General features: G+C 37.2%; 1 protein-coding gene across 1 annotated transcript; it reads right to left on the bottom strand.

Moving 5' to 3' along the window:
* Positions 1-293: 293 nt before the first annotated feature.
* LOC141429660 (TOM1-like protein 2) lies at positions 294-26,333 on the bottom strand (the record flags this gene model as incomplete). The annotated part of the gene is given in 12 exon segments (XM_074090086.1): positions 294-353; positions 1,408-1,495; positions 1,867-1,969; positions 2,616-2,681; positions 3,068-3,144; positions 5,077-5,225; positions 11,735-11,881; positions 13,219-13,314; positions 18,084-18,179; positions 20,295-20,402; positions 25,618-25,865; positions 26,313-26,333. Coding segments are annotated over 11 exon segments (1,191 nt in total), but the record flags the coding sequence as incomplete, so codon positions are not given.
* Between the last annotated feature and the right edge of the window lie 603 nt (positions 26,334-26,936).

Genomic DNA, 26,936 nt, shown 5'->3' with positions numbered 1-26,936 from the left:
GTGAAAATTTCGGTCCACGTTGTTTATTAATATTTTTTACGTAACGTACGTAAAAGTTATTTGTTTTTTAAAATATTAATAACGTTTGTAACAAGTCGCGATTACATGCCTATTGAGGCACAACTGTGAACCTAGATTTTTAAATAGTGAAGTTTCACATCCTTTTTTTATTGAATGAAATGCTACAAGCCGTAGTTGTGATGTTACTACTGTAAGCTGTGGTTAGTGTTAATAGTGGAGATTGTGATTATATTTTAAAAAAGGAAAATAAAACAAAATAAATAAAAACACACCTTCTCTTGGGCCAGCCAAGCGGCAATTTCGTCTATCTCTCTCTGGTCCATTTCAGTGGGCTGTCGATAATAAATTTAATAAAATAATAAATCAAAACTAAGAATTAAAACATGCTAAAAAGAAGGACAAGGAATTATAAAATAAAGTTAAATCAAAATATCGTCAAGAAATCATTACTAATATTATTACCATACATAAGAAATATGTTGCCATCCATTTTACTTACATTATCATGCTGCAGTAATCAGAAGTAGAAAGAAATTGATTATTTTTTATTGTTATTTCTTTGTATAAATCTATCTATCTAGATCTTGACTTACATATACATTATACACACCTTGAGTGTGGGAATAAAAAATCAACAAAGTAATTTTGAAATAATATAATTACTTAAGTTAAGGCGCACTAAGTAGGTACCTATATGATACTCAAAATATATGTCTATCATCTGGCGAGTCTAATTATCTGACTGTTAAGTCAGGCACGTTTCTGTTTTATGGGCATAGATGAACAAAAATTAAATAAATATAACAAAATCCCTAGATAACCACAGCAGTGACAACCCCGAATTTGGGATGATGTTAACTGCGAACATGGTCGTCTATCCTTTTAGATTAACCTCTCGTCTCTCGTTGACTTCCCAACGGGGTATATGACAGCATGCATTAACCAATAACTCCAGGAAACGAATCGAGTAAAACCGCCTTCAATACCAGATTAAGTGCAGATGTTTATGGGCGGTGGTGATCTCTTACCATCAGGAGACCCACTTGCTCGTTTGCCGTCCAGTAGAATAAAAAAAAAACTATTGAGTTGGCGAACACCATAACGTCACGGCTCACTATTGTTGGCAACCCTAAAAATAAAGTACTTTATCGACTCTGTGGTTAGGCCTCTTTTTCCATTCTCATGCACCTGTGCGATCGCAGCACACGTTTTCCATCTGAACTTGAACTTTTACTTATTTAAAACCCCAGCACGCCAAAAGCTACATAAAATACAGTTCCTGCTCAACTACTATTGCCATACAAAACATATGGGAGTCAACTGATTAGTGGCGTATATCACATATACCCTATTGTTAACATTTTCCCTATCAAACAACTAACTCACCAAGGGTTGTCCCTGCGTGGCTCGCTGATTGGCCGCGGAGGCGAGCCCCGTCGTTGTTTGTTCTTCCGCATTCGCGGCGTAACTGCTTCTGTTAAACAAAAACACGCGTGAGACAAGCAAATAGGTATGTCATCTTCTAAATCTAAATACTTTGGACTGAACTCTAAACCAACTGTTGCTTGAGGCATGATTTAGTTTCATGCACGGTTTTAAATCGAAGCAGAAACGATTTCTTCGCTCCGCTCGCTTACTCAGCAGACGTGCCACAATTTTATACTCGCGTTAAGAACTGCTAGCTAGTTTTACGAAAAAAGATGCCAAAGACTGCGACCGAGACAAAACAATGGCAATAATTTCATCGCGCAACCACTCAGTTATTAACGCGAGTACTCTATCGCAGACATAAAGCACTCATCTCTTTCGCTCAAGTCTAGAAATTGATATTAGCATGTAACTCACCCCATTTTATTATTGTCATAGCTGACATTTCGGGACTGTGCGAACATGTCAAACTCGTCCTTGGAGCTGCCTGGAGACTTGTCTGGCTGTGTGTCTTTTACAGCTGCAAAAATATTTGAATTAGAACCTTCGTCCTTGACTGAACAGGGATAAAGTTACCGCCGAATCAAAAATATGGGGCTCAGAACCAGTGTCATATTTTGATACAGCGTCCGTCAAGGCAAGCTATACGACAGTTGGCAGCGTTGTGTTTCGGTCACGGGCATAAAACACTTTAGAAATATGTAAGTAAATATTTGTTTCTTTATCCTCTGTGCGCTTCTAAACCATTGGATTTTGATTGTTCTGCAAATGCCTAAGAAGGTTCCTGGGTAAATAAAACCATGACCGGGACAGTTACTCTGAACAGAAATAGGAACAAGACAGGAGACCGTATTCACTAACCCCTGACGTTCGCGATCGTATTGATCATCTTTTTCTACCGTCGTCTTATATCGTATGACAGAAAGAAGTGGTGAAAACGATTGTGATTCATAGTGTGTTGGACAATAAGCCTCGTGATGGAGACCGGGAATGGGACCGGTCCACGAATGAAGTTCATTCAAATCGGATTTACATTCTCAACAAATTTGAAAAATAAAATCAAAATCATAAATCATTGTACAAAATAATAAATAATGTAAATTGAATTAAGATATTTTGTTTTGCTTAAATCAAAACAAATACAAATACAATCAATTCAGTACTACTTAGTTTGGCAACGTCAGGTACATCGTCGCTGAGATCAATCAAAGCATCGTCGTCGTTTTTCTTTGCTAAAAAAATACGAAGAACTTAAGAAGGTAGAAATTTTAAAAAAGTTTTTATAAGCTTTTATTGAACTCGCCGTGTTGATTGGATCTAAGCTTAAAGTTAAAGGTGACTTCAATCCATCTTTGTTGACTTGAAATTTGGTATAATATACATCCCTTAGAATGGAAGCGTAACTAATTGTTCGTGATCGTTCCAAAAATCATTGGTTGCGGGACGGGATACGTAAGTTGGATACCAATGTTAGTAAAGTCAACAAAAAATACAGACAGCAAAAGACAGCTTTACGAAAAACATGTTTTTAACGTTGTTATTTTTTGTGTTTTTGTTATTTTTATTATGTGTAAGTAAATAAATGAATTTCGTTTACTGAATAACTTATTTATCTTACGCGTATCAACTGAAGCAGGCACGCCCATGGCGGCTCCTAAAATGGCGGAAGGAGTGGCACCACCGGTTGCGGCGTTCCTGGTGAATAAAATAAATCGAATTAATATTATAAATTCATTAAAAAGTATATTGATCTTGGCTAACTTCATCCCCATACCATAACAAAGGGATGCAGGCTTGAAACTGGCATCAAAACCACGTTTTATCAAAAAGAAACAGCTCCTTGCAAGTCTCGGTCGCAAGTACTTAAAAATAAGAAATCATATTTTTTTTTCTCAAATAGATGGCAAACGAGCATGCGGGTCACCTGATGGTAAGTGATCAGCGCCGCCCATGGACACCTACAGCATTATTAGAACTGTGGGTGCGTTGCCGGCCTAAAGGGAGGGGAGGGGGGAGGGGAGTTGGACCTCCGGATCTCCCACTCACCGTACGAAACACAGTAGCAAAACTACTATTCACGCCAGTATTTTGTGGGTGTTACAGTGAGCCTACCACATAATAGTACATTGTGTCTTAAGAGCGGTAAACAAGGAATTACGAACGAGAGTCTATTAGAAGCCCGAAGTCGAAGACTGAGGGCTTTAATGAGTCGATGTTCGTAATTCTAGTACCGCCCGTGCGAAATACAATGTTTTTTCATCACATTTGCAAGTAAAAATTTATAATTGTAAAAGAAAAAATATAATTCTTCCAAATATTGGCGATAGGCTGTGCAGCGTCGCCCTCAACCTCCCTCGGCATGCGCCGCACCGTGCGTGTGCATGTGGTCCATGTAGTCCTGCAGCACCATCAGTACGGGCACTGACTCATTTACCGACCACGGGTTTCATGACAAGCACATTAAGGTCGAGGGTTTATTTGGGGGGTTGCAACTAAGGTAGCCTGCATGTTACGACACTGTTTACGAGCAAGTGTGATGAAAAATATTATCCCGATCGAGACTCCATCGTCCCCATCCAATAATGATTAATGGCATGTGTTTATTCAAAGTACTTAATCATGTTGATAAAAACGCGCTCCCGCTGGGTGATCGAGCCCGACCTTATTTCGGACCCAGCGGGGAAGCGTGTTACACTTAAACGAATCCTATTACCCTATGAGGTATCTTATAGGTAGTCTTTATTCCTTCCCTTCTTAACCTAAAATTTAAGTTTTTACGCCAAAATAATGTACTGAGCATTTCGTTACGAGATAAAAAAAACTGTTTTTCAATAAACGAGAAATCATGAACAGGTATAATAGAATTATCTTGTACAAGCAAAGTTTAATGTATGCCGTGTATGCCTTTCAAAAGGGAAGCAAAAAAGAAAGACATGTATGTGGTTGCTGCCCTGCCGCTGCGTTGGGAGCATTTTTTCAGTTGTTTTGTGAGCATAATATAACTTATATTTACTAGTAAAACAGAGTATACCGGTATTCTACAACGTAATCCGAAAAAATATTATAAATGATTAAAACAAAAAATATTGACGACCCTAATAAGCTGTCATGTCATACAACCGTAGTTAGAATAGATTATTTAATAGATTTTTAGGCTCAAGAGTTGATCAGCGGTGTATCATATGGAGAGAGCTATGCTCGGGGTTTGTCTGCGGGATCGAAAATAGAAATGGAGATCCCTAGATGAACGAGAGTCACAGACATACCCAAGCGAATTAGCTCGTTGAAGTTGAATGGGCAGTCCATATAGCACGGAGAATAAATGGTCGTTGGAGCCGAAAAGTTCTCGAATGGAGACCGCGGATCGGCAAGCGCAGCGTAGGACGTCCACGAATGAGATGGACAGAAGACCTGGTTAAAGCCGCTAGGTGGATTTAGGCCGCTTCCAGCCGAAGAAATGAACGTTTATGGAGGAGGCCTATATCCAACAGTAGACGTCCTACGGCTGATATCATCATCCCAGCCTATACATGTCCCACTGCTGGGCACAGGCCTCCTCAGAATGAGAGGGCCGATATGATGATGATGATTTAACAGAGGGGTAATACCTATTTCTAAACACTATACCTGTTGTTGAGCAGCCGGGAGTGTCTCAGCAGCAGGTTGTTCAGTTGGTCGTTAGCGTGCAGCAGCGCGCCGGTCAGCGGGGACTCGCCCAGCCGCGCCACCAGCTCCGCCACGCGGCTTTGCATGGCGCGGAGAGTGTCTGCCAACTCCTGTCACACCGAAAAGATAAGTTAATACTAGTTTTGCTGTGAAACTAGAGACTGGTCGGGTTTAAGGTGTGAAGCCGCATGAATCTATTTTTGATACTAAAAGTAACCCACACCGAACATTATATAAATGGGTAGTTTTTCAGATAGATTATCAGAAAATTTTGGACACTTATATTTTATTTTGTCAGTCATTCAAAAAATACACTAAGTGGCCGTTTCATCACCATTGATTAATTTATTTGACGGATAAATGTGATACCGTCTCCGTCTACTCGCAATTTCGCACAAAACAAACAGAGACGGCATCACATTTATCCGAAAAAAATAATCAATGTGGTAAAACAGGGGGTGTAGTCTATTAAAGGCAACCGACCGTATGTGTGAGAAGCGGCGTGCTCAAGTTCATCAACGGTAATCATTTCTTAAGAGCGCGCAAACATTTTGACCCAACTCGTCACTGGCGCGATCTCCTTCCCGCGGCCCGTGTTTCGCCCGCACACTACAGCGGTTTGCTGTGTGCGTACGATGCGAGCGTTGCCGAAACATTAAACACATCTTGATCGTTGTACATTTTCCGTCGTAGTAAAATTAAGAAAAAAAATTGTTGCGATATAAATATTTTTATTCCTTAACATAATAATTTATTTTATTACTTACAAGCTTTTTACTTATCTTGCCCTGTTAGTATGTTAGTTTATTAGTAGGTATAGATAAAATTTTGGAAGCTAAACTTGACTAAATATGCGTTTTCAGATTAAGTTAAAATTTTACATACGTGTGTAAATCAAATGACAATGCAGTATATTATTATGAAGCCTGATCTGATGATGGAGCTGGAAGGTGGCCGTAGGAACTCTGTAATAAATCTATATAACCCACATCGACTTTGGGCTCGTTTGATTCGTCTTGACAAGTACTTTGGCCCTAGATGGCAACAACGTATATAAATTACAGTCAGTAAAAAAAAGCTGGCAATAAAAATTTAATTTTTCAGTGCGCGCAAATATTTAGTTTCAATGTTTCTTACGCATATGATGGTATACTGTGTCATCATCCATCATCCCAGCCTATATACGTCCCACTGCTGGGCACAGGCCTCCTCTCAGAACAAGAGGGCTTTGCCATAGTTCCCACGCGGGCCCAGTGCGGATTGGGAACTTCACACGCACCATTGAATTGCTTCGCAGGTTTGTGCAGGTTTCCTCACGATGTTTTCCTTCACCGCAAAGCTCGTGGTAAATTTCAAATGTATTCCGCACATGAATTTCGAAAAACTCAGAGGTGCGACCGGGTTTGAACCACGACCCTCTGCTTGAGAGGCGATAGGTCAAACCACTAGGCCACCACGGCTTCTACAGTTGTGGTCATATAATTAAGAACGATTTTTTAGAGAAAATTTTTCAAAACTGACAAGTGTTACTAACTGTATGTATATTTTTGTACTTCTCTCGGTATCGTAAAACTTTTCCTTACTAGCGGTAAATTCATTTATACATATAATTGGCTAAAAAATAAATAGATAAACTTTATATATTACATCTAAACCTAGTATTACTACTTACTGGCTGGTCATATAATTAAGAACGCTGAATAGTTTATTTTTATTCAAATTTAAATAGAGAGCGGACCGCCGCTTTGTGCTAGGTTATTATTTGAATAATTTTGGCACCATTTAGTGCCGTAAAAGTCTTAAAGGCGATTGCTTCATATAAAAACAACGGGAAAAATAAAAGTTGTGATAAATCTACAAGAAAAGTAATACTAAAACTTCGCGACAAGAATTGGTCGTATAAACACATAGCCGATCATCTGCAATGTTCAAAAACTATGGTTTCCACGCCATAAAGCATTTTTGCTTCGTATCAAACTACTTCAAATGTTCCGCGTGTACCTAGACAAAGAAAATCATCTCGTCGAGATGATCGAAATATCGTTCGTTTGGCAAAACAAAATTCTTTTAGTGGGTCTAATGAGTTGAGAAAAGAATATTTTGGCGAAAACAACCCTTCAGCAATCTCGGCACGCAGTATTCGAATGCGTTTGGTAGAAGAAAAGTTGCACGGAAGGATAGCAAGGAAGGTGCCTATGTTGAAACGGTGTCATAGGCAAGCCCGGCTTGCATTTGCAAGAAGATATGAAAACTGGACAGTCAGACAGTGGAAAAACGTTCTTTTTTCTGACGAGACAAAAATAAATAGGGTATGTTCTGATGCAAACGATATGTAAAACGGCCTCCAAATAAAGCGTCGACCCAGTACACAAAAGTTACTTTAAAGCATGGCGGGGGAAATGTAAAAATTTGGGGATGTTTTTCTGGACATGGTGTTGGACCTGTTAGGCTGATAGAAGGAAACATGGATCAATTTCAATACAAAAAACATACTGGAAGAAACAATGTTACCATATGCTGAAGGCGTGCTTCCGGTTATTTGGACATTCCAGCACGACAATGATCCCAAGCATACTGCACGTACCGTTAAGGAATTCCTCACATCGCAATCAGTTTCTGTCTTAGATTGGCCAGCCAACAGCCCCGATCTTAACCCAATAGAGCATCTTTGGTGCGAAGTCAAGAAAAAAGTTTCAAATCGACAGTGTGGCAATTTAAGAGAACTGTATGACGTATTCTTAGAAGAATGGAACTCTATCTCTCTTGCGAAATGTCAAAAATTGATAGATTCAATGCCTCGCTGGTGTAAGGCAGTAATAAAAAGCCGTGGACATGCTACTAACTATTAATTTTAGTTAAAATGTATTACATTGCTTTTTTTTTCTGTACAAACTTCACGTTAGTGTGATTTAGTTAATCTAAGTTTCAAATAAAAAACTTTCGAACAGTTCAATAAATCGTTCTTAATTATTTGTCCAGCTTCATTACTATTTGAATTTGTTACTAAAGAGAATAAAAACAAAATTAGTAAAAAAATGACAGTAATTTTATTCTTTATTCTAAATCCCGTTTGCTCTATTCATGTGCTATTTCATAACGTAACTAGTTACTTCTAAGAAGGACCCACGACTACACATGACATGATTTAGTTAAAAATAATCTGGAACTTCAAATCGTTCTTAATTACGTGGCCACCACTGTATACACGGTATACTGTGTGAGGGCACGTAATAATTAGTAAATAAATGAATATTTCATCATCATTGCTCATAATTATTTTCATCTAATATCTTTAAACGAGCAATTCCGAAATCCCCGATATATATATATATATATTTCGGCGATAATGTGTGTATATAAAATATTGTATGAAATTTTACATAATTAGGCCTTAAAACACTCGTGTGATGCTATAACGATATTCACTTCGCTGGTATCGTTAACCCACACTATGGTTTCAAGACCCCTCTTTATGTAACAATTGCATAAAATACTATTAGTAGATTGTACACTACGGGGATAAAGCACTTTATTATGTCACGGGTACGGTATTGAATCCTGAGCGTAACGAAGGACTCCAGATTTAACTCCCGAGCGCAGCGAGGGTGTCGTGCGTTAACTCCCGAGCGAAGCGAGGGTTTTAAGATGGAGTCCTTAGATCAGATGGAGTCGACTTCTCTGGGAGTAGATTATTAACAATGCGTAAGGCGTCTAATTTAATGGACTACGGAGTCCAATGACATTTTAGTAACAGGAATTTCATTAGCTATCGTACATGTTCGGAGACAGTCTATCAAAACTGAGTAGTATCCTGGAATGTTTAATAAACAATAATCTTCATTTTATATGATTTCACTTGGTACGTACCTAATAAAATACTGTGCAAACTAGACAAAAGTATTATTACTGAATAAAATTGTGGCAAAATCTAATTTTTTAAAGTTGAAAATGCGTTATACATTTTACATATTGGGACTTATAGAAATCTCATGATTAGGTATATTCGACATTTCAGCCTGTTCTATTTTCCGTCTGAAAATAAATGCAATCTTAAAATCAAGAAAGTAATGTTATCATAAATCCGAATTGAATTAAATTTAACACAAAAACGTATTTATTATTGATCCTGAATGTACAGTAATGGGAATTAGTATTGATAAATAACCTTTTAATGGTAGTATAGTACCTGATAAAAAAATGCTATCTTAAAACCAAAAACAGTAATTTTACAGTAACCTTAATTCCGATTTGGAGTGAATTTAACAAAAAAAAATATTTATGGAACTAGATTTCTATCTTGGATTTACAGTAATGGTAATTAATAATGATGAATAACCTTTTCTAAGCAGCTCATACTGTGTTAACAGTACTGTGTTTTTTCATCCCAAATGATTTTCGTTTATTGCCCATATCTAAGAATATAAGACTTTTACTGTACAACAAGATTTTATTTACTTTTATATCATACTCACTATCATACTAACAAACATACTAACAGGGCAAGTTAAATAAAAGCTTTAATAACTTTAAGTTACATTTAATTTTTTTAATACAATATTTTTTTGCTGACTGTACCTTTGTCCCTGGTTACCACCTAGGACTCGTCAAGACAAATCTAATGAGCCCAAACTCGATGGGGTTATGTCGTTTTATTACAGAGTTCTTGTGGTTACCTTCCAGCTCCATCATCAGATCAGCTTCATGTCATAATAATAATATTACATTGTCATTTTATTCACACATGCACGCAAAGTTTCATCTCAATCAAAAATCGGGAAGTGGGTCAAATTTAGTTAATACTTACACACTACATACTAACATACATACTCATATGGCAAGTTAAATAAATGCTTGTGAAATGTAAAATGCATCTACCCGTATTAGTTTGAGTGAAAATTGCGAAAATTTAAAACATTTAATTTTAACATGTAAAATTACTTATCAAGTATCAAGCAATTGCGGACACGCTATAACTATCGGGTGTTTGCAGTAAAGGTTGATAACCTTGCGGAGAGCGCAGAGCGATACGTCCGTTCCTTGGGAGAGCCCGGCGCTTTCTGAGTCGTAACTATTAACGCGCGCGGTTATATAATCGATTTAGGACCCAAGTTTAGAAAATTGACAAAATTAAATGAGCTATTATTAAGCGCTGAAAAAAATATTACAGACTAAACATTTCCTGTAGATTTATAATAAATTGTTTTATTGGCAAATACATCACAACAAATGAGATAAAAAATGATGAAGTAGACCGATTTAGACTTTTTGAAGAATGGTATTTGAATAATAATCTATATTAATAATTTCGTACCGGTCTACGGTAGACTCGAACGAAATGCACATCAAATTGAAGAGCGTAAAAAATTAGTAAATCCGAGTCGACAACTTGTAGGCGAAAAATTCGGATTATCGAGTATTTTCAATATAAACTTGAATAAATTACTAAATATGTAATGGCGCTCCGAAGTAAACATGTCAAAGTCATCACATCAAAGTGGCGTTAGTGTCACGTCACCACGTGTCACAGGTGTCACAGGTTTGCATTTCGTTCTCCATTGTGACCTCTTAAGGGCCCCACACACGGTACGATTCGTCGATTTTCATCAGATCGATCGTACAGACGAATCGTACCGTATATGGAGCCCTTTAGGTCTAATTTCTTTTATTATAAGACAGAGACATCATAGTTATTTGGGCAAATAAGGTTTAGGAAAATATCTACTGGTGAAATACCGATACGTAGGTTAGCCGTTAAAGTGTTAGTGATAATAATTAAGGCTGGGAATATACGTCAGATTTATTGATAAGTACGACAGTCTTTACTGGCAAAGAATTTTTTCAAACATATTATGAGTCTACATTTTACCCGAGCGAAGCCGGGTTTTCATCTAGTAACTAATATTTTGATACATATGATGACCCTATGTCTTAAAAGACTATATTTCCTATTATAAAATACTGAAGTTACACTGTTTGTGGTGGGTTATAATGGAAATATTTCACATGAAAGACAGCTCTGACGCGTATTTTTGTAAAACCTCACTAACAAAATGATTTGGCAAAAAAAAATCGCTGACGGAAATAAATGGAAATTACCGCTATACATCAGAGTAAGAGTTTATCTATATGTTACATTAGTTTTTCCTTAAAAAACGTAAGCATTTAGACATTAATAAGGCATTTGAAAAACCTCAAAATCGCTGAATGGGCAATTTTCGTTTGCACGCTCTTAACCCCTGCTAGTTTATTCTTAGACGCGGATTCGCCCCTAAATTAAGGCTACATTTCATCATCATCATCATCCACAGCCTGTATATGCCCCACTGCTGGGCATAGGCCTCCTCTCAGAATGAGAGGGCTTGGGCCATAGTTCCCACGTTGGCCCAGTGCGGATTTGGAACTTCACACACACCATTGAATTTCTTTGCAGGGTTGTACAGGTCTCCTTACGATGTTTCCCTTCACTTTAAAGCTCGTGGTAAATTTAAAATGTAATTTCGTAATCTTTAGGCTATATTTTAATCAGCAGAATTTCTACTTATTAAAACAGATGAGACTTGAATTGTTTTTTTTTAGTTCCCGCTTACGAGGGTTTAATAGACTGACAGTATTTACTTACGTTGAGTAAATCGATGTCGCTCTGATGCGTGGCGGCGGGCGGCTGCGCAGTCAGCTCGTTCAACATGTCAGACATGACGGCCATGTTGCCTTCCACAACAGCCAAGTCGCCGCGGAGCTTCGCCGTCTGGCTCTCTGACAGAGCCACCTGTACAGTACAACAAAAGTTTAGGGGAATCAGTACCGAATCGTCTACGTAAAATGTCAAATTGAATAAGAAGCGAAATATAAGATTCCTATTAGCAATTTGCCCCATTGGCAATAACATCTATAACGCAGAACATCAAAATAGCAATTAGTTCGTGTAGCATAATGTCCAAAGTACATATGGCCAAAAAAAAAACCGGCCAAGAGCGTGTCGGACACGCCCAGAAATAGGGTTCCGTAGCCATTACGAAAAAATTAAGTAATATTTTTCTAAGGATTTATACGGAATCTTCCAAGTTTAGGTATATGTATTTTACACCTTAGGCTGCTATTTACTCTTAAACTAGTAATAATTCTGAAGAAAACTAAGCCGTTATAGTTTTCCTTGAAACTTTGATATATTTACTACCATCTTGAATTTTTTCAAATTTTCTACCCACCGGTTTAGATTTTAGAGGGGGGGGGGACGCTCGATTTTAATGAAAATTTGCACTTTAAAGTTGAATATTTCGCAAACAAATCACTGAATCGAAAAATCGTCTTTGCAAACCCCTAATGGTTTTAAAAGACCTATCCAACGATACCCCACACTATGGGGTTGAATGAGAAAAAAAAATGACCCCCACTTTACGTATATGCGAGGTACCGTAAAAAAAATTTTTTTTTTAAATTATTAATTGCACCATTTTGTCGGCATAGTTTACCTATATATCCGTGCAAAATAACAGCTTTCTAGCATTGATAGTCCCTGAGCAAAGCCGCGAACGGACAGACAGGCAGACAGACATGGCGAAACTATAAGGGTGCAAACTCTAAAACTGTAAATATTTCGGGATCTATTTCAGGGCCATCGTGTAGAACCCTTTAGGTTAGGTTAGGTTAGTTTTATAAAAATCCTGAAATATTTACAGTTTCAGAAATATGAAACAGTTGCAAAATTAATCAGATTGCCAAACGTTAGTTGCGAAACATTAGTGTACCGGTCAAAAACGCTGTCCAAAAAAGCAAATCGTGAAATATGATTGAAAGCTTCGGGTTAATTAACTAAGTTCTGTACTGGTGCTGTTGCTGGAACTAGCGTGTACGAGCCACTAGAACGCTTAAACGCCGCCAAACCGCAGCAGTATAGACTACTTCAAGAGGTATTTTGTGAGAGCGTGGTGTTTCTCCGGTCAGACCGGCCCGGTTAACCCGAGCAAAGCCGCAGATACAGTCGAGGTATGCCCTTTGTCAATTTTTCTTTGACCTCGACTGTACTGGCTAGTAGACACTAAGAACGTGCGTACATGCGGGCGTGTGTGTGTGTTTGTATGTGTGCGTGTGTGTGTATATGGTTACCGGCTCGGTGGTGACGTCGGGCGGCGGGCGCGCGGGGGAGAGCGGCGGCGCGCGCAACGGCGAACCAGCGCCCGCGTCCCCTCCATCAAGCACGCTCTGGAACGTCTTAGAAAAGTTAACTGACACAATACAATACAATGACTCTTTCTTGTAAGACAAATAATAAGCGATACAGAAAGCAGGTACACAGAAATAAAATTACAAGGTAAACAATAGGCGGCCTTATCGCTTAAGAGCGATCTCCTTCCACACGTTTGACACCTCACGACACTATATCCTTTGGGTAAACACTCAGCGTTTTTGCGACGTTTTCTTTTTCGTCATTACTCTTTCGGCAAGTACATATTATTAAAAGGAGATGCTCAGGGTTACATTTTTATGAAAACTAAAGACAATATCGATGCTAAATTTAGCATAGCGTAATCAAAACTTGTGACTTGTCCTTCCGTTGTTCTAATAAACGTGGAATGGTAATGACGTTTAACCGACCGGTCAAAACGCTCGAATATACCCCTTTACAAATCATCATGTCAACCACTGATGTATTAAACTGTAGATCCACAGTCGCGCGTCCGAATATGTCCGAGCCAAATGAGCGCCACTTTGGTAAATGTGGCCTTCTTTTTTCTCAGTACGTTGTTGTCAGTGCAAGCGTAACGATGCCCACGTGCGTCTTTAAAAAGTGCAAAAATCACTCGCGAAAACGGAACAAATCTGATGGAATATCATACCTTCAGCGAGTATTTGTTGGTTTTTTCTATTAAATTCTAATAATCAGAGAGAAATATTGATTTAAATTAATTTTAAAGCCATTTCTAAATTGCTAATTAAAAGATAAACGTTGCCAGAATTCCACAACATTGACATATGCCTTGTCTTTGTCACACGCACAGGAAAGCATATCAGTAAAACGAAACAGATAAACAACAGAACATGGAACAAAAGTGTAGTGGAGTTGCCGTCACTCTATTTTATTTACCGAGTCGCCTAGCAACGGGTAGCTATGTTGTTTGAATATTTAACTTGAAGTTTGCGATTTTAATTATGTTTTATAAAAGCTTCGATAATATAATGTACTGACTGTCTGACTGTGTGGTTTATTCGTTTTTGTGCAAAATTAATAAAGCAATTTATGAACCACAAACCTCAATGAAGCCAACTTTGATAAAGCGCTCGCCAAATCTACACCGTATTAATCACTATGTTTACCTATTGTTTTTTACACTAAAAAAATCATACTAAGTATTTAACACTGTTTACAAGGTTTATAATACAGTTTACAATTTATTCACACTAGTCGAGCTTCTTATTATTTAATTACACAACATACGAAGTCCGCCGAATTTCCCGCGAATGAACTGTGCTGACAGACAGCCTGCAATTTTTTTTTGAGCTGCGCGCGGCTTGCGCTGGCAATGGTTTTAGAAGCAAACAGCCAGAACCAAGGAGGATGAGAATTCAAATTGTTTTTTATTCGAAATACTTGCACAAGTGCTTACATTTCGGCGATATTTTTAGAAGCTTTTCTGTAGCTTGCCCTGTTTGCTTATTTATTTATTTATTGTTTGTTTGGGTCAAATCTTGGAAGCTAAATTTGACCCACTTCCAGTGGTCCGATCGACTTGAAATTTGGCATACTTATGTAAATTTGGTGACAATACAATAATCTGGTGACAGTGACATCTTGGTGGTTCTGTCAGAATCGTCTCTGCAGGAGGGAACTCCTCAATAGTTAATAGTACCGACTTGAAATTTGGTACAGATATGTAGTTTAGACGACAATTCAAGTACAGTCAACAAAAAGTACATTCGGCAAAAAAGTTTGTATTAAAAATTGAATTTTTAACAAAAACTTATTACAAGCATTATATTTATTTGCAGTGTAATGTAACTATGTTTGCTCGGGTGGAATCTTTCAACTCAAATTTGAAGTGGATATCTTCAACCGATTGAGCTGAAATTTTACACGCATGTATACTTAAATCCGATGACAATGCAATATTATTATAACATGGAGTTGATCTGATGATAAAGCTAGCGGGTGACCATAGGAAGTTTGGACTCGTTTGTCGTCTTGACGAATACTTCGGTAACCAGGGGCATAAAGTAGGTCTCTAGGTGCAGCGTTTTGGGCTGTGCGTTGATATATCGTCAGTTAGTCAGTTTATTATTTTAATTTTATATATATAGACAGTGCCGGATTAGCCCATAAGCAAATTAAGCGATTGCTTAGGGCATCACGTCTTGGGGGCACCATAAACAGCACCAAAATTTTTTTTGTTAGCACATAAAAGGTAAGGCTTTTTGAAAATCCGCTCGCTCGTGCCTCCCCATAATCTCTATCGTCTTTCATAAATATAATATTTCGTCGTAATAAATACTTATTTAAAATATCGATAAGGGGGGGGGGGGGGGCATAGGCGTGCATTGCTTAAGGCATCAAATAGTCTTAATCCGGCTGTATATAGATTATCTCGAAAACGGTAAACATTTGGACTAAAGAAAATTAGCTTAAAAGTTACCTTTTATTTTATTCTTAAATTAAATTAACAAAAACTTTTTATTACGAAAGTCCTCTCCGAAAGTCCGAATGCATTCTTTGTTCTACAACCTAAATTCGTCCGTCTTAAGAAACGTCAAACTCATCCAAGCAATCTTGCAACGTCGCCTTCAATGTAGCAAGTGAAATTAATCCCTCTGCCTTTTCTGATAAGGCTTACATTCATATTCGAGCATGCATATGTGAAATTGTGGAGTTAGCTGTCAAGTGTCAAGCGTTGTGGAGTTGGAGCGAAATTTAACTGTAATAGAGTAAAGACTAGGTTCAAATTTCGTCACGTATTCTTTCTATTTGTTTGTGTGGTGGGATCAGTGTTTCTACGCACACGTAAATATTTTTATTAATTGTGGAATATGGCCGCTAGCGAAATTCAAATGTAACTCAGTAAAGACTAGGTTCAAATTTCGTCACGTATTCTTTTAATTAATTTGTGTGGGTGATGATTTTATTTGTTACACAAACAAATAAATAGTTCGGACATTCTTTGATGGGGATTTTGTTTGGCAATGTGTATCTACAGTTTAATACATCAGTGATGTCAACCGAAAGACGTCCACTGCTGGACCTATGTCCAGCACCGGTCCGAGTGCCTGACCCAAGGTTCTCCACTCAGACCGGTCTTGTGCTTTCCGCATCCACCGCGATCTCGCGATCTTGTTGGAGGCCTACCGACAGCCCGTCTCCTGGTCCGCGGACGCCATTCGAGAACCTTCTGACCGCATCGGCCATCAGGTTTGTTAGATCAATTTCCCAGAATCGTTATTTCCTAGTAGCAAAATTTCCGTTCGCATTTTTTCCCGAATGCTTTTTTCCCACTATGGTTTTTTAGTGAAGCTTTTTTTCACAGTAGCGTTTTTATTCAATCAGAATCGACACAGACACAGTGTCGACGGAGCTACGCTCACGCGGAGCTCCTACTTTTGTGTAGTTTTGGCCCTTCGGGCCGATGCAAACTTAACATAACCTAAACCTACTTATGTTTCTGCGTCGATTCAAATTGGGAAAAAACGCGATTGTGAAAATAAGATTCAGTAAAAAAGCATATTGGGACAAAATGCGTACGGAAATTTTGCTACTAAATAGGAAATAACGATTCTGGGAAATTGATCTAACAAACTATGTATTTAATAGTTGACGACCGGATAGCTTAGTGGTTAGAGAATCAACTACGAAGCTCGAGGTCCCGGGTTCGATCCCGGGTCAGGGCAGATATTTGTATGAATAATACGAATGTTTGTTCTCGAGTCTTGGGTGTTAATATATATTTAACTATTTATTTATCTACATTAGTATGTTTATACGTTGCTTAGTACATATAATACAAGCTTTGCTTAGTTTGGGATTAGGTCAATTGGTGTCAATTTGTCACATTATATTAAACTTAAACAGTTAACAAAAATTTGACCTTCAGCGTTAACGAAATAAACAGGACTGAACTAAAAAAAGTAATCAGAATCGGCGACGAAATTGTTGTCCACGTAATGCATTGTTGTGCCTCTCAACAATAGACTTAACAATAGTTAGAGCATGACCAGATACCAAATGCCGTCTTTATCATGACATGAGTCAGAGTTGAACTATAGGAATTTATCTAGATAAGTACAGTATAGTCAATCTAAATTGAAAATACAAACTGAAATATAGGTAGATGCACAGAAAAACCAGAAAAATAAGACCAGCACTGGGAATCGAACCCAGGTCCTATGTGGTGCATAGGGGAAATTCGTGTATGTACCGTTGACCAGCAGTGGTGTAGCGGTATAGTACGCGGTACGGAATACCGAGGACCTGGGTTCGATTCCCAGTGCTGGTCTTATTTTTCTGGTTTTTCTGTGCATCTATATTTCAGTTTGTATTTTCAATTTAGGTTTTACGGGATGACCATGACCGTAAAAGTAAAAATTTGGAATTATTTTTTTTTTTATAAAAGATTCCAAAAAACCAATCTTAATAGTCAATCTAATTCCCAGACCGCAATAGAGCTTTGTCATTGTGAAATTGTACGTCTCAATAAATAATCATTGTTATAGACAAAGAAAATATTTACTATGATATGATTCTATGGTGGCCTAGGAATCAAATTGACTGACTGTACAATCGCCATCAGATATATCGTGGCGGGTAGGGTACCTAATTAAATATTTCGGAGTAACTTCGTATTTACAACATAAGGTTAATGGGACTTTTCAATAAATTCGGAAAATTTATAGAAAATATGGATAAAATGTTAAAAATTGTGCGTTTTATTCATCTCTCCAGCAAGTCATTTGGTAAAAGTACCTTTAGGTACGTTAGTAATGCTTACCCGTTGCGGCGTGAATATTGGCGCCATGGCATCCAAATCGGTCATCGGGAACTCTACACCCTTCGTCTTCAGCTCATTGTAGACCTGTCCAACACCCTGAAATAATAATAAAAAAACTTGAGATACTGCTAAGTAATTCAAGTTAATAATAACAGCGCTCCTGCTCCATCACTCCATACAGTAAGGGTCTACGGTAGCTGAGGCGGTTTGCGCGGAGCGGGTGGACGCCTATGGAAAAATAATATTAGCAGCGCTAACTGCACGCGTCGCGTGCGACGGATTTTACCAGCACTCACACCCGCAGGCGTGCGCCCGCTCCGTGTACCCCGCCCCTAAAGCATTTTCCCACTGCTATCGCTGACACGTAATGTTCTTTTTCTCAAAAATGTCCGTAAAAGTTGACATTATTCTTTACATATCAGAAGGTGAAGTGCATAGTTTATGGTCAGCAAAAAATTAAAAAGTTTAAAAGATTGCAGGCGCGCTAGCTCGACAATAATGAATTAGCGCGCCTGCAATCAGTCACATTTTTTTTTAAAGTTAAAAAGGCCATGGAAATGTTGGCACAAGTCGTATACAGCCAAGTCTAATGGCCGGTATCAGATATTTTGTTGGAACTCCGGACTTTTTCTATTGGGTCTGAAATAGCTTGTGGTGTTTTCGGTGGAAAAATACACCTGCAGTTTATTTTTAATGAAAAAGGCGGGAAAGCATAAGAAAAATATTGGAATAAAATTAAATTTTATAATATATTTTGAGAAAAAGTTTATTCTATTTCAGAATTATTCACCATTTTTGAGAAAAGCTTTATATTAGTCTCGGCTGGAATAGCAATTGCTGGCTTCGTATTAGTTAATCAGCCAGCAATTGCCTACTTCCAGGCTACGACAAAAATTTACTAATTCTCTTTCGCAGTTGCACCCTAACATAGATTCTGTGACTTTTAAGGCGCGAACGGAGGCCTTTTTGGCTAATGCACTTGGAATCTCGGCCGTTTTTCACTTCTTTTTATCTCACGGTATAAGATTAGGGTAGAAAGAAATGGTGAATGCGATCGCAAGCGCCTGGGCGTAACAATTCGGCTACTGGACGCCAGGGCCCTATTTCACCACGCTGACTGGTGCGACTACTATTTTCATAGAGAGAGACACTTAAAAAATACTTGTATGTTAACCACGAAAACTACAATTGTAACGCAAACCTGACTGACAGACCTAATCTTATGTCAAGAATCCGACAAACTACCGACCGAACAACCGACAAATCTACAAATAAATCGATTAAGAAAAATAATTCATGTTTAACAAAATATTTTTTATTTAATTTAGATACAAATATAATAGATTGTCACTCGACTGTCCGCTGGCGTCCAGTTCGCGGCCTTACTTACACCATTGGCGGTGGGGTGGCAGGTTGCGGTTGTCAACTATTAGTAACGCATCTAGGGGGGCTACTACAAAATTCGAAGTCGAATTTCGTATCGTACCGTCCCTCTAACTCTTGTATTAAATAATATAAGCGTCAGCGGGCCGGCAAGATACGAAGTTCGAATTATGCACTTCGTAGTAGGGGGCCTATTACGTCGTAACTAGTACGTAAACTGACACAATACTCACAAAGTATTAGTGTCTACGCTGTTGATACGACAGTGGGTTAAGGGTATCTAATTTGTTTACTATTTTATTATATTTAAGAATGATAGCTGAATAACCAGTAAATAACAAATGACATCATTTATTTACGCATCTAGCGTTCGAAAAGACCTTATGCCGAGTCCAAGTTGTTGTTTGGATCTATTTTAGGTGTCAAAGTTTGTGAACATGTTTGGATGTTTGTTTTTCCATCACGCAAGAACCCGGAACCTTTTATTGTTCCCACAGGATAGCAAGAAAAGAATTAATTCTTCACAGATAAAATAGCGAGTAACGGCTGAAAGTTTTACAAATACCCCTCTAGCCTAGATCTAGCTATACTTCGTTTTTTTTTGCATTAGAAAAAGGGTAAACAATCTTGACGAGTCTATTTATTGTGAAACGTTTTAAAAAAACAGTAACTATTACTTATGATACCAAAAGCATGTAAATGATCATATGCCCTTGCTAATTGTAACTATTCGCTGTTACTTATTTTTCAAAAAAGATCCTTCCTAATACCTACCTATACCTTCTTTCTAATGCTAAAAAAACGAAGTATAGAGCTAGGAGTTATTACCTGTAGTTCGGGCTGGCTGGAGAAAGCGTCAGCCCAGCACTGGATGAGGCTCAGGACTTTCTCTTGCACCACCGTAGGAGGGTCATTTTTAGGACCAATCAGCTTGACCTGGAACCAATTAGAAAGCAACCTTTTGTATAGTTTTCTATTTTTATTTTAATCTGTTTATATTATTATCTGAGACAAACGAGGCTAGAACGCAGTTGATTTCAACAGGTTAGTGTTATTAAACTAAAAATTATAAAGATAGAGCCAGTTTGGTAGAATTTTCCAAACGGACAGAAGCCATTTATACACTCAGCTGCTCGCGTGAAAAAAAAAACGCCCATGAATTGCTCTTGCCTTGCGCTGCAATAGCGACGCAGTGTATGTCTGGCAACCACAGTTGCCAGAAGCATTTTGCTAATATATATTTGGCAACCGTAGTTGCTCAAAGCATGTGAGTGGTTATAAAAAAAAGATAGATCCAGTTAAAGTTTCGCGTGACGTCACGACGTGCGACACTTTTTAGCACGGAGTGACGTCACGGGCTACTTTGACGCACTTCATCTTTGTATTTTTTTTGTTTGATTTACAAAAGAAACAATATGTATTATGCTCTATTGCATAAAGTAAAATCTTCGTCTAAGACCAAGGTAATCAGGTGTCAACAGCCACAAACAAAAAAGTTTCTATATATTTTAAAATCATTTTTATTTAATGTAAAACTAAAAATCAATCAAATCAATCAAGATAAATCAATAAAACTAAAAAATTATAATTATAATGCAATAATTGGTGTAACTGCATCACAACTGCACTCGAACTGCCATTTTCCAGCTGGGTTGCAGTACTTGCAGTTCATATGCTGTCCGTCTGTACCGGCCCTAACACCGAGGAAACTACATAGGATAGTTTTCATCCCGAAAAATTGCATAATTCTCGCAGAATAGTGAAAAAAGTATTCTTCGCATATGAAGTCTTGAGAAACAGCTAGTTTAATATACCAAACAACCCATAAAGAATGTAGATTGAGCACACAAAACCAGTTTGCTTATCAAAACAAGTCTACAGAGTTGGGCTGTTACAGGATATTATTTAACGCAAATGCATCTAATAGCAGCTTATAATTATTCTCCTCTGTTTTTTTATTGCTATCTTAATATAACTAACACAAAGTAATCTTTCTTTTTCTCAGCTTCAAATATTTCAAAAACACAGGTACAGTATTCAAGTCGAGTCTTATATCAGATAAAGGTTAGTGAATCATTGATATGATACAAGTAAAGGAAGATGACATTGAGAAATTACATGACGACAATATATACGCGTCAATAGACTGCTGTTAGATACGGCGCTTCAGTCCACAGCAAGGCAAATTAAAAACTGGGAAACATATTGTATAGTGTTAAACTAGCTACGAAATTCGAAGTTCGTATCGTACCGTCCCTCTCACTCTCGTATTAAATAATATAAGCATAAGCGGGACGGCAAGATACGAAGTTCGATTTTTGCATTTCGTAGTAAAGCCTATGATGGCACACCACACATTAGTTAGATGACGGATTTTTAAATGTGCAAAAAAAAAACATTCGAGGCGCGAGGCCCTTAGACCGCGAGGCGGTAGGCGGTGGCCCACGTCGCCCACGCCTAGGGGTCATTGAGAATACGGAGTCATTCAAGTATTACGTAAGCAGAATTAGAGCCATTTTTAACGCCCCCCCCTCCCTACCCCTTGTAAGCAAAAGTCAGCAGCACAATACCCCCTCCCCCCTATGCTTACGTAAACATTGGTATGTATATTTTTAAATGTATTCGGGTTTCTTTATTGTTATTAATGTGAATTTGTTGCAAGTAGGGTAGCCATAATTTGCTTGAATTAAAACCTACTACATTTTGCAAAAAAAAAACAATATATATCTGCCAACCACCCGAGCCGGTACAGCGACGGTGGATAGACACGTCGCTCGAGGGAGAAATGGGTTTAATGCTCGAGTTTTGCACTCTGCTTTTCACTTCGATTGCGAGGAAATGATATAGCAACAGTGGAAACAATAATTTACTTTCTATGTACCTTTTATTTTTTATGCATTATTATAATTCTATTTTTTAATTGATTTATTTTGATTGATTTGATTGATTTTTTAGTTTTATATAAATTAAAAATTATTTAAAAAATATGTAGAAACTTTTTTGTTTGTGTCTCTAGGGTGTAAAGTAATTTTTTCATTTCAATTGTTTTTTCAATTCAATGACACTTTTTTCCACGTTTCGGCATGGCCATCTAGATGCACGTCGTGCCGAAAGAGCTTATATACAACACTGGAGGTTGAACGTCGAACATCCGTTTGAAACAAGAAATTTGATCTTTATTACGTCACGAACATATTCCATCTCTTTCTTTAGTTAGGTTAAGAAAGAGATGGAAGTCATTCGTGAAATGTGATAGAAAGTGATGGAATATATAAATAAGTAGTAAAGGTCTTCGTTCGGCGTTCAACCTCCCCTTGGTCGTGACAACTCGTTTTTTTTTTATAGTCGGCCGTGGCAATTGGCCAGGTCGAAAAGGTACCGTTGGAGGTTGGATATAAGTAAATTCAATTTACTGAATACTGAATACCGAAATTTAATTTATTATTATTCTATTTTTTTTGTACTATTTTACTTTCCTCACAGTCGAAATGAAAAGTAGTGTCTAACTCGGGTGAAATTACCCATTTCCCCTCGAACTATTGAAAGAAATATCTCAGGTGTAATGAGTCACTTTCCACCCTTGGTTATCAATCTACTATTCTCCCTGGGATGCACAAGCACATGCACACAAAGTTGTGGAGAATTGGTGTAATTTCTATCATAATATTAAATACAATCTGTATGGACATTTTATAAATTTGCATAATACAATCAGTATGTGATGTAGACAATGTCACCTTATCAGATACAGCAATATGAATCAACCAGTTCAGTGACATTATAATTTTAATTACCTAACATGATAAGCTACCTCCTTAAACTTCAGTACTTTGAAGTAAAGAATAAAGATAAACCTCATAATTTATCTAAGAGTGGACTTCAAAACATTAATCCTGTAATAAATATTAAAGTGTAATTTTAAATAGACTACCTTTCAAATTCCCAGTTGTATTGTTTGAATAATATACAACATTTTCATATTTTGCCTCCTTTTCATTATAATTACGAAGTCTGTATACATTTCTTACATATAGTCTAGGAGCCAAATTAGCAGGTGATATAACTTTGCCAATACAATATAATACAGACAGTTGGATATTTAAAATATCTAGACAAACCCAGCGTAACTGATGACAATAATAATAAACTAGATGAAAGCCCGGCTTCGCTCGGGAAAAATGTACTCATAATAATATGTTTGAAAAAAAATTTTTGCCAGCGTAAAGACTGTTGTACTTATCGAAAAATCTGACGTATATTCCCAGCCTTAATTATTATCACAAACGTACTTTCACAGCTAACCTACGTATCGGTATTTCACTAGTAGATATTTCTCCTAAATCTTATTTGCCCAAATAACTATGATGTCTGTCTCTGTCTCATAATCAAAGAAATTAGACCCAAAGGGCCCCATATACGGTACGATTCGTCTGTACGATCGATCTGATGAAAATCGACGAATCGTACCGTGTGTGGGGCCCTTAAGAGGTCACAATGGAGAACGAAATGCAAACCTGTGACACCTGTGACACGTGATGACGTGACACTAACGCCACATTGATGTAATGACTTTGACATGTTTACTTCGCAACGCCATTATATACTTAGTAATTTATTCAAGTTTATATTGAAAATACTTGATAATCCGAATTTTCCGCCTACAAGTTCTCGACTCGGATTGACTAATTTTTTACGCTCTTTAATTTGATGTGCATTTCGTTCGAGTCTACCGTAGACCGGTACGAAATTATTAATATAGATAGTAATTGAAATGGCATTAAACATGATTATATAAGTGTGGGTTGTGCCCAGCTATAGGTAGAGTCATTCACGATGATGCGTGCCGTGATTATTATTACAATGTCATTAATGTCTAATTTTGACAAAATCACATACATACATAATCAAAGATTTCATGAGTGGTCTGAAATGGTTATTGTTTATTATTACAGTAACATGGTGCAATTCAAACTAAAATTCTAATTACCATGTGATGTATGTACTATTGTATGTAGATTGTTATGAGGTTAAATATTTTTTGGAATAGTTGAATGAACAGATATTGGACAAATCAGCTTTCCTAATGGGATTATGACAAATATTGCACAACATTAAAATAATACTCGGGGCCAAACACAAACACTGGCCTCTTTTACAGATAACCATGAACCAAGTATTTTATGAATCATTGGATTTAATGGAAAATGCAGGTAGGTATAATATTTTGTAATAAATATGAAACCAAGGTCTTATGCAGGCAAAGAATTATGCAGGAATAAATATTTATATTTGGTGGTTGATCTGCATTTAAACAGTGGGTGGATCCAGGCAGCTTCCAACCAAAGCTTCTTCAAAGGAGTTCTTTGGGGGAGGCCTATGTCCAACAGTGGATGTCCTATGGCTGATAAGATATAATGATGTTTTAAAACTGTTACATTATGCTTAACACTATCATCATCAACATATAAGGTGGTGGTTGAAACACTAGTAGAACTACCCACAATATATTTGTCAAAGAAATTATTTTTAACCCCTCATGTGCATGAAGTTAAAAAAAACCTGCCTCATCAAAATAGAAAATACTTCACTTTCCCATAGATCTATGCCTAAGCATAAATGTTAATACAAAAAGCAAATCGAAATTTGAAGAAGTGCTTTTAGACAGACTATTTTAGCTTTTAATACATGCAAATATGGCTTTATTAAAATATTGTGAAAATGAAAAATGAAAATGAAATGAAAAAGTTTATTGGTTTAAATAATACATTGTTACAATAGAACAAGGTTGGGGCCACCTTTTAAGCAAAACAATGCTTGTGCCAGGGGACCCCGCTCTTCCACAAGGTATACTGGATATAAACCAATTATAAAATTATAAAAGTACAGTTATCTTAATATTAGATAAGCGTGCAGAGGATCCAACAAACGCAAATTAAAATATTGTGTATAATAACACCATATTTATGACACAAAAGGAATAGCCTCCTAACTTAAATTTTTGATTTATGAACATCAAACTATGTCATTTATGATAGTTTGATGTTCAAATTACAATAAGTCCTATAAAAAGGACTTTGGGTGTTAGGAGGATAAATCCTGCAAAATGGCAACAAGTACTGCCTCTTAAAAAATGGACCCTGTAATCACTCACCAGTTCCGAAATGAATTCCTTGTTACACACCAACACATGGAAGCCCTTGCTGCAGTTCTTAACACAAGTCTCCAGAACAGTCAGTGTATACATCACCACGGTGTAGTTCTTCCCTGCACTCTGAGTCAGTCTCTTCCTGATGGCTTTTATAGCATCCTTAGGGCCATCTGCTGTGCTGTTTATAATGTCACATATTTCCATGTTAAGAGCCCAGTTTTCTGACGGGAGGGTGCCATCTGTAGCTTGTTCTGAAATATCATAAGAGCTAGATGTTTATTAACACATTCACTGTGATAACGGGTCTATAGACCTCCTCCTACACAGCACTAGTTGAAAGTAAACAACATTTTGCATCACAGTGAATGTGTTAAGCTAGTAGCCATTTGTAAGTTTACACTTTGTGGTGCAGACCAGACATAAAGCATCAAAATGAATATATCTACTAAGTTTGGCATCAAAACAATGCCTAGACAACAATTGGAATAAGAAGTATTTTTAAACGTTATACATAAAACTACATGGAAATTACTAAAAAATAATTGAGTTGAATGTTTGGTCATGTTTATATTTAGGTTACAGTTCTGGCATAATACGAAACGATCCCGAATTCAATGATTAGGCGGCAATTGATACTGATATAGTTCGCATCTAACATTTATAATCAAGCACTTAAAGAGGGTCAAACTTATTAACACCTTTGCGACACTCGATAACACATTTACATCTATAACAAGGTTATTCTTGTTAATTTGTTTATGATTTATATGCTTCAAAAGCCACTGTTTACATCATCACAAAGAGAAACTCTTAAATCTCTGATAAATAGTGCGCAACAAAAAAGAAAGGATCACTGATCACAAGTAATTTTGTGGAATATGACGATGTTACTAAATAGGAAATTATTAGCTACAACCTATTTTTGACCAACCGGTGTAGAAAACGGATTTCCTACCCCGAAAAAGGACATTTTGCAGGATTAGCTGAATATTTATCAAAAAAGATTTCACCGATTTGACTTGTCACTCACGACTCACTGCTGCAAAACGCAGAAATGTCAAAATACAGGTTTTTTCGGATGCCAAGGTCATTTTGTTATTCGGATTCGGATAATTACATCGTTCAAAGATAACTGTTTCACAAAATGACGTTATGCATATTGATTGAATCCATAAAAAACTATTGTATAAATAATGATTTGTCTATTTAGTGTGTGCCTTAAAATCTTTGCATCTGGATCAGTCATCAGGGCTACTACTAAATTCGAAATGGAAGTTTGTATGGTACCGTCGCGCTGACGCTAATATTATTTAATACGAGAG

This window comes from Choristoneura fumiferana, chromosome 7 (assembly GCF_025370935.1).
Source record: "Choristoneura fumiferana chromosome 7, NRCan_CFum_1, whole genome shotgun sequence".
Classification (NCBI taxonomy): domain Eukaryota; kingdom Metazoa; phylum Arthropoda; class Insecta; order Lepidoptera; family Tortricidae; genus Choristoneura; species Choristoneura fumiferana.
The sequence above is the reverse complement of the archived record's forward strand: the minus strand, read 5'-3'. Positions and strand labels throughout refer to the sequence as shown.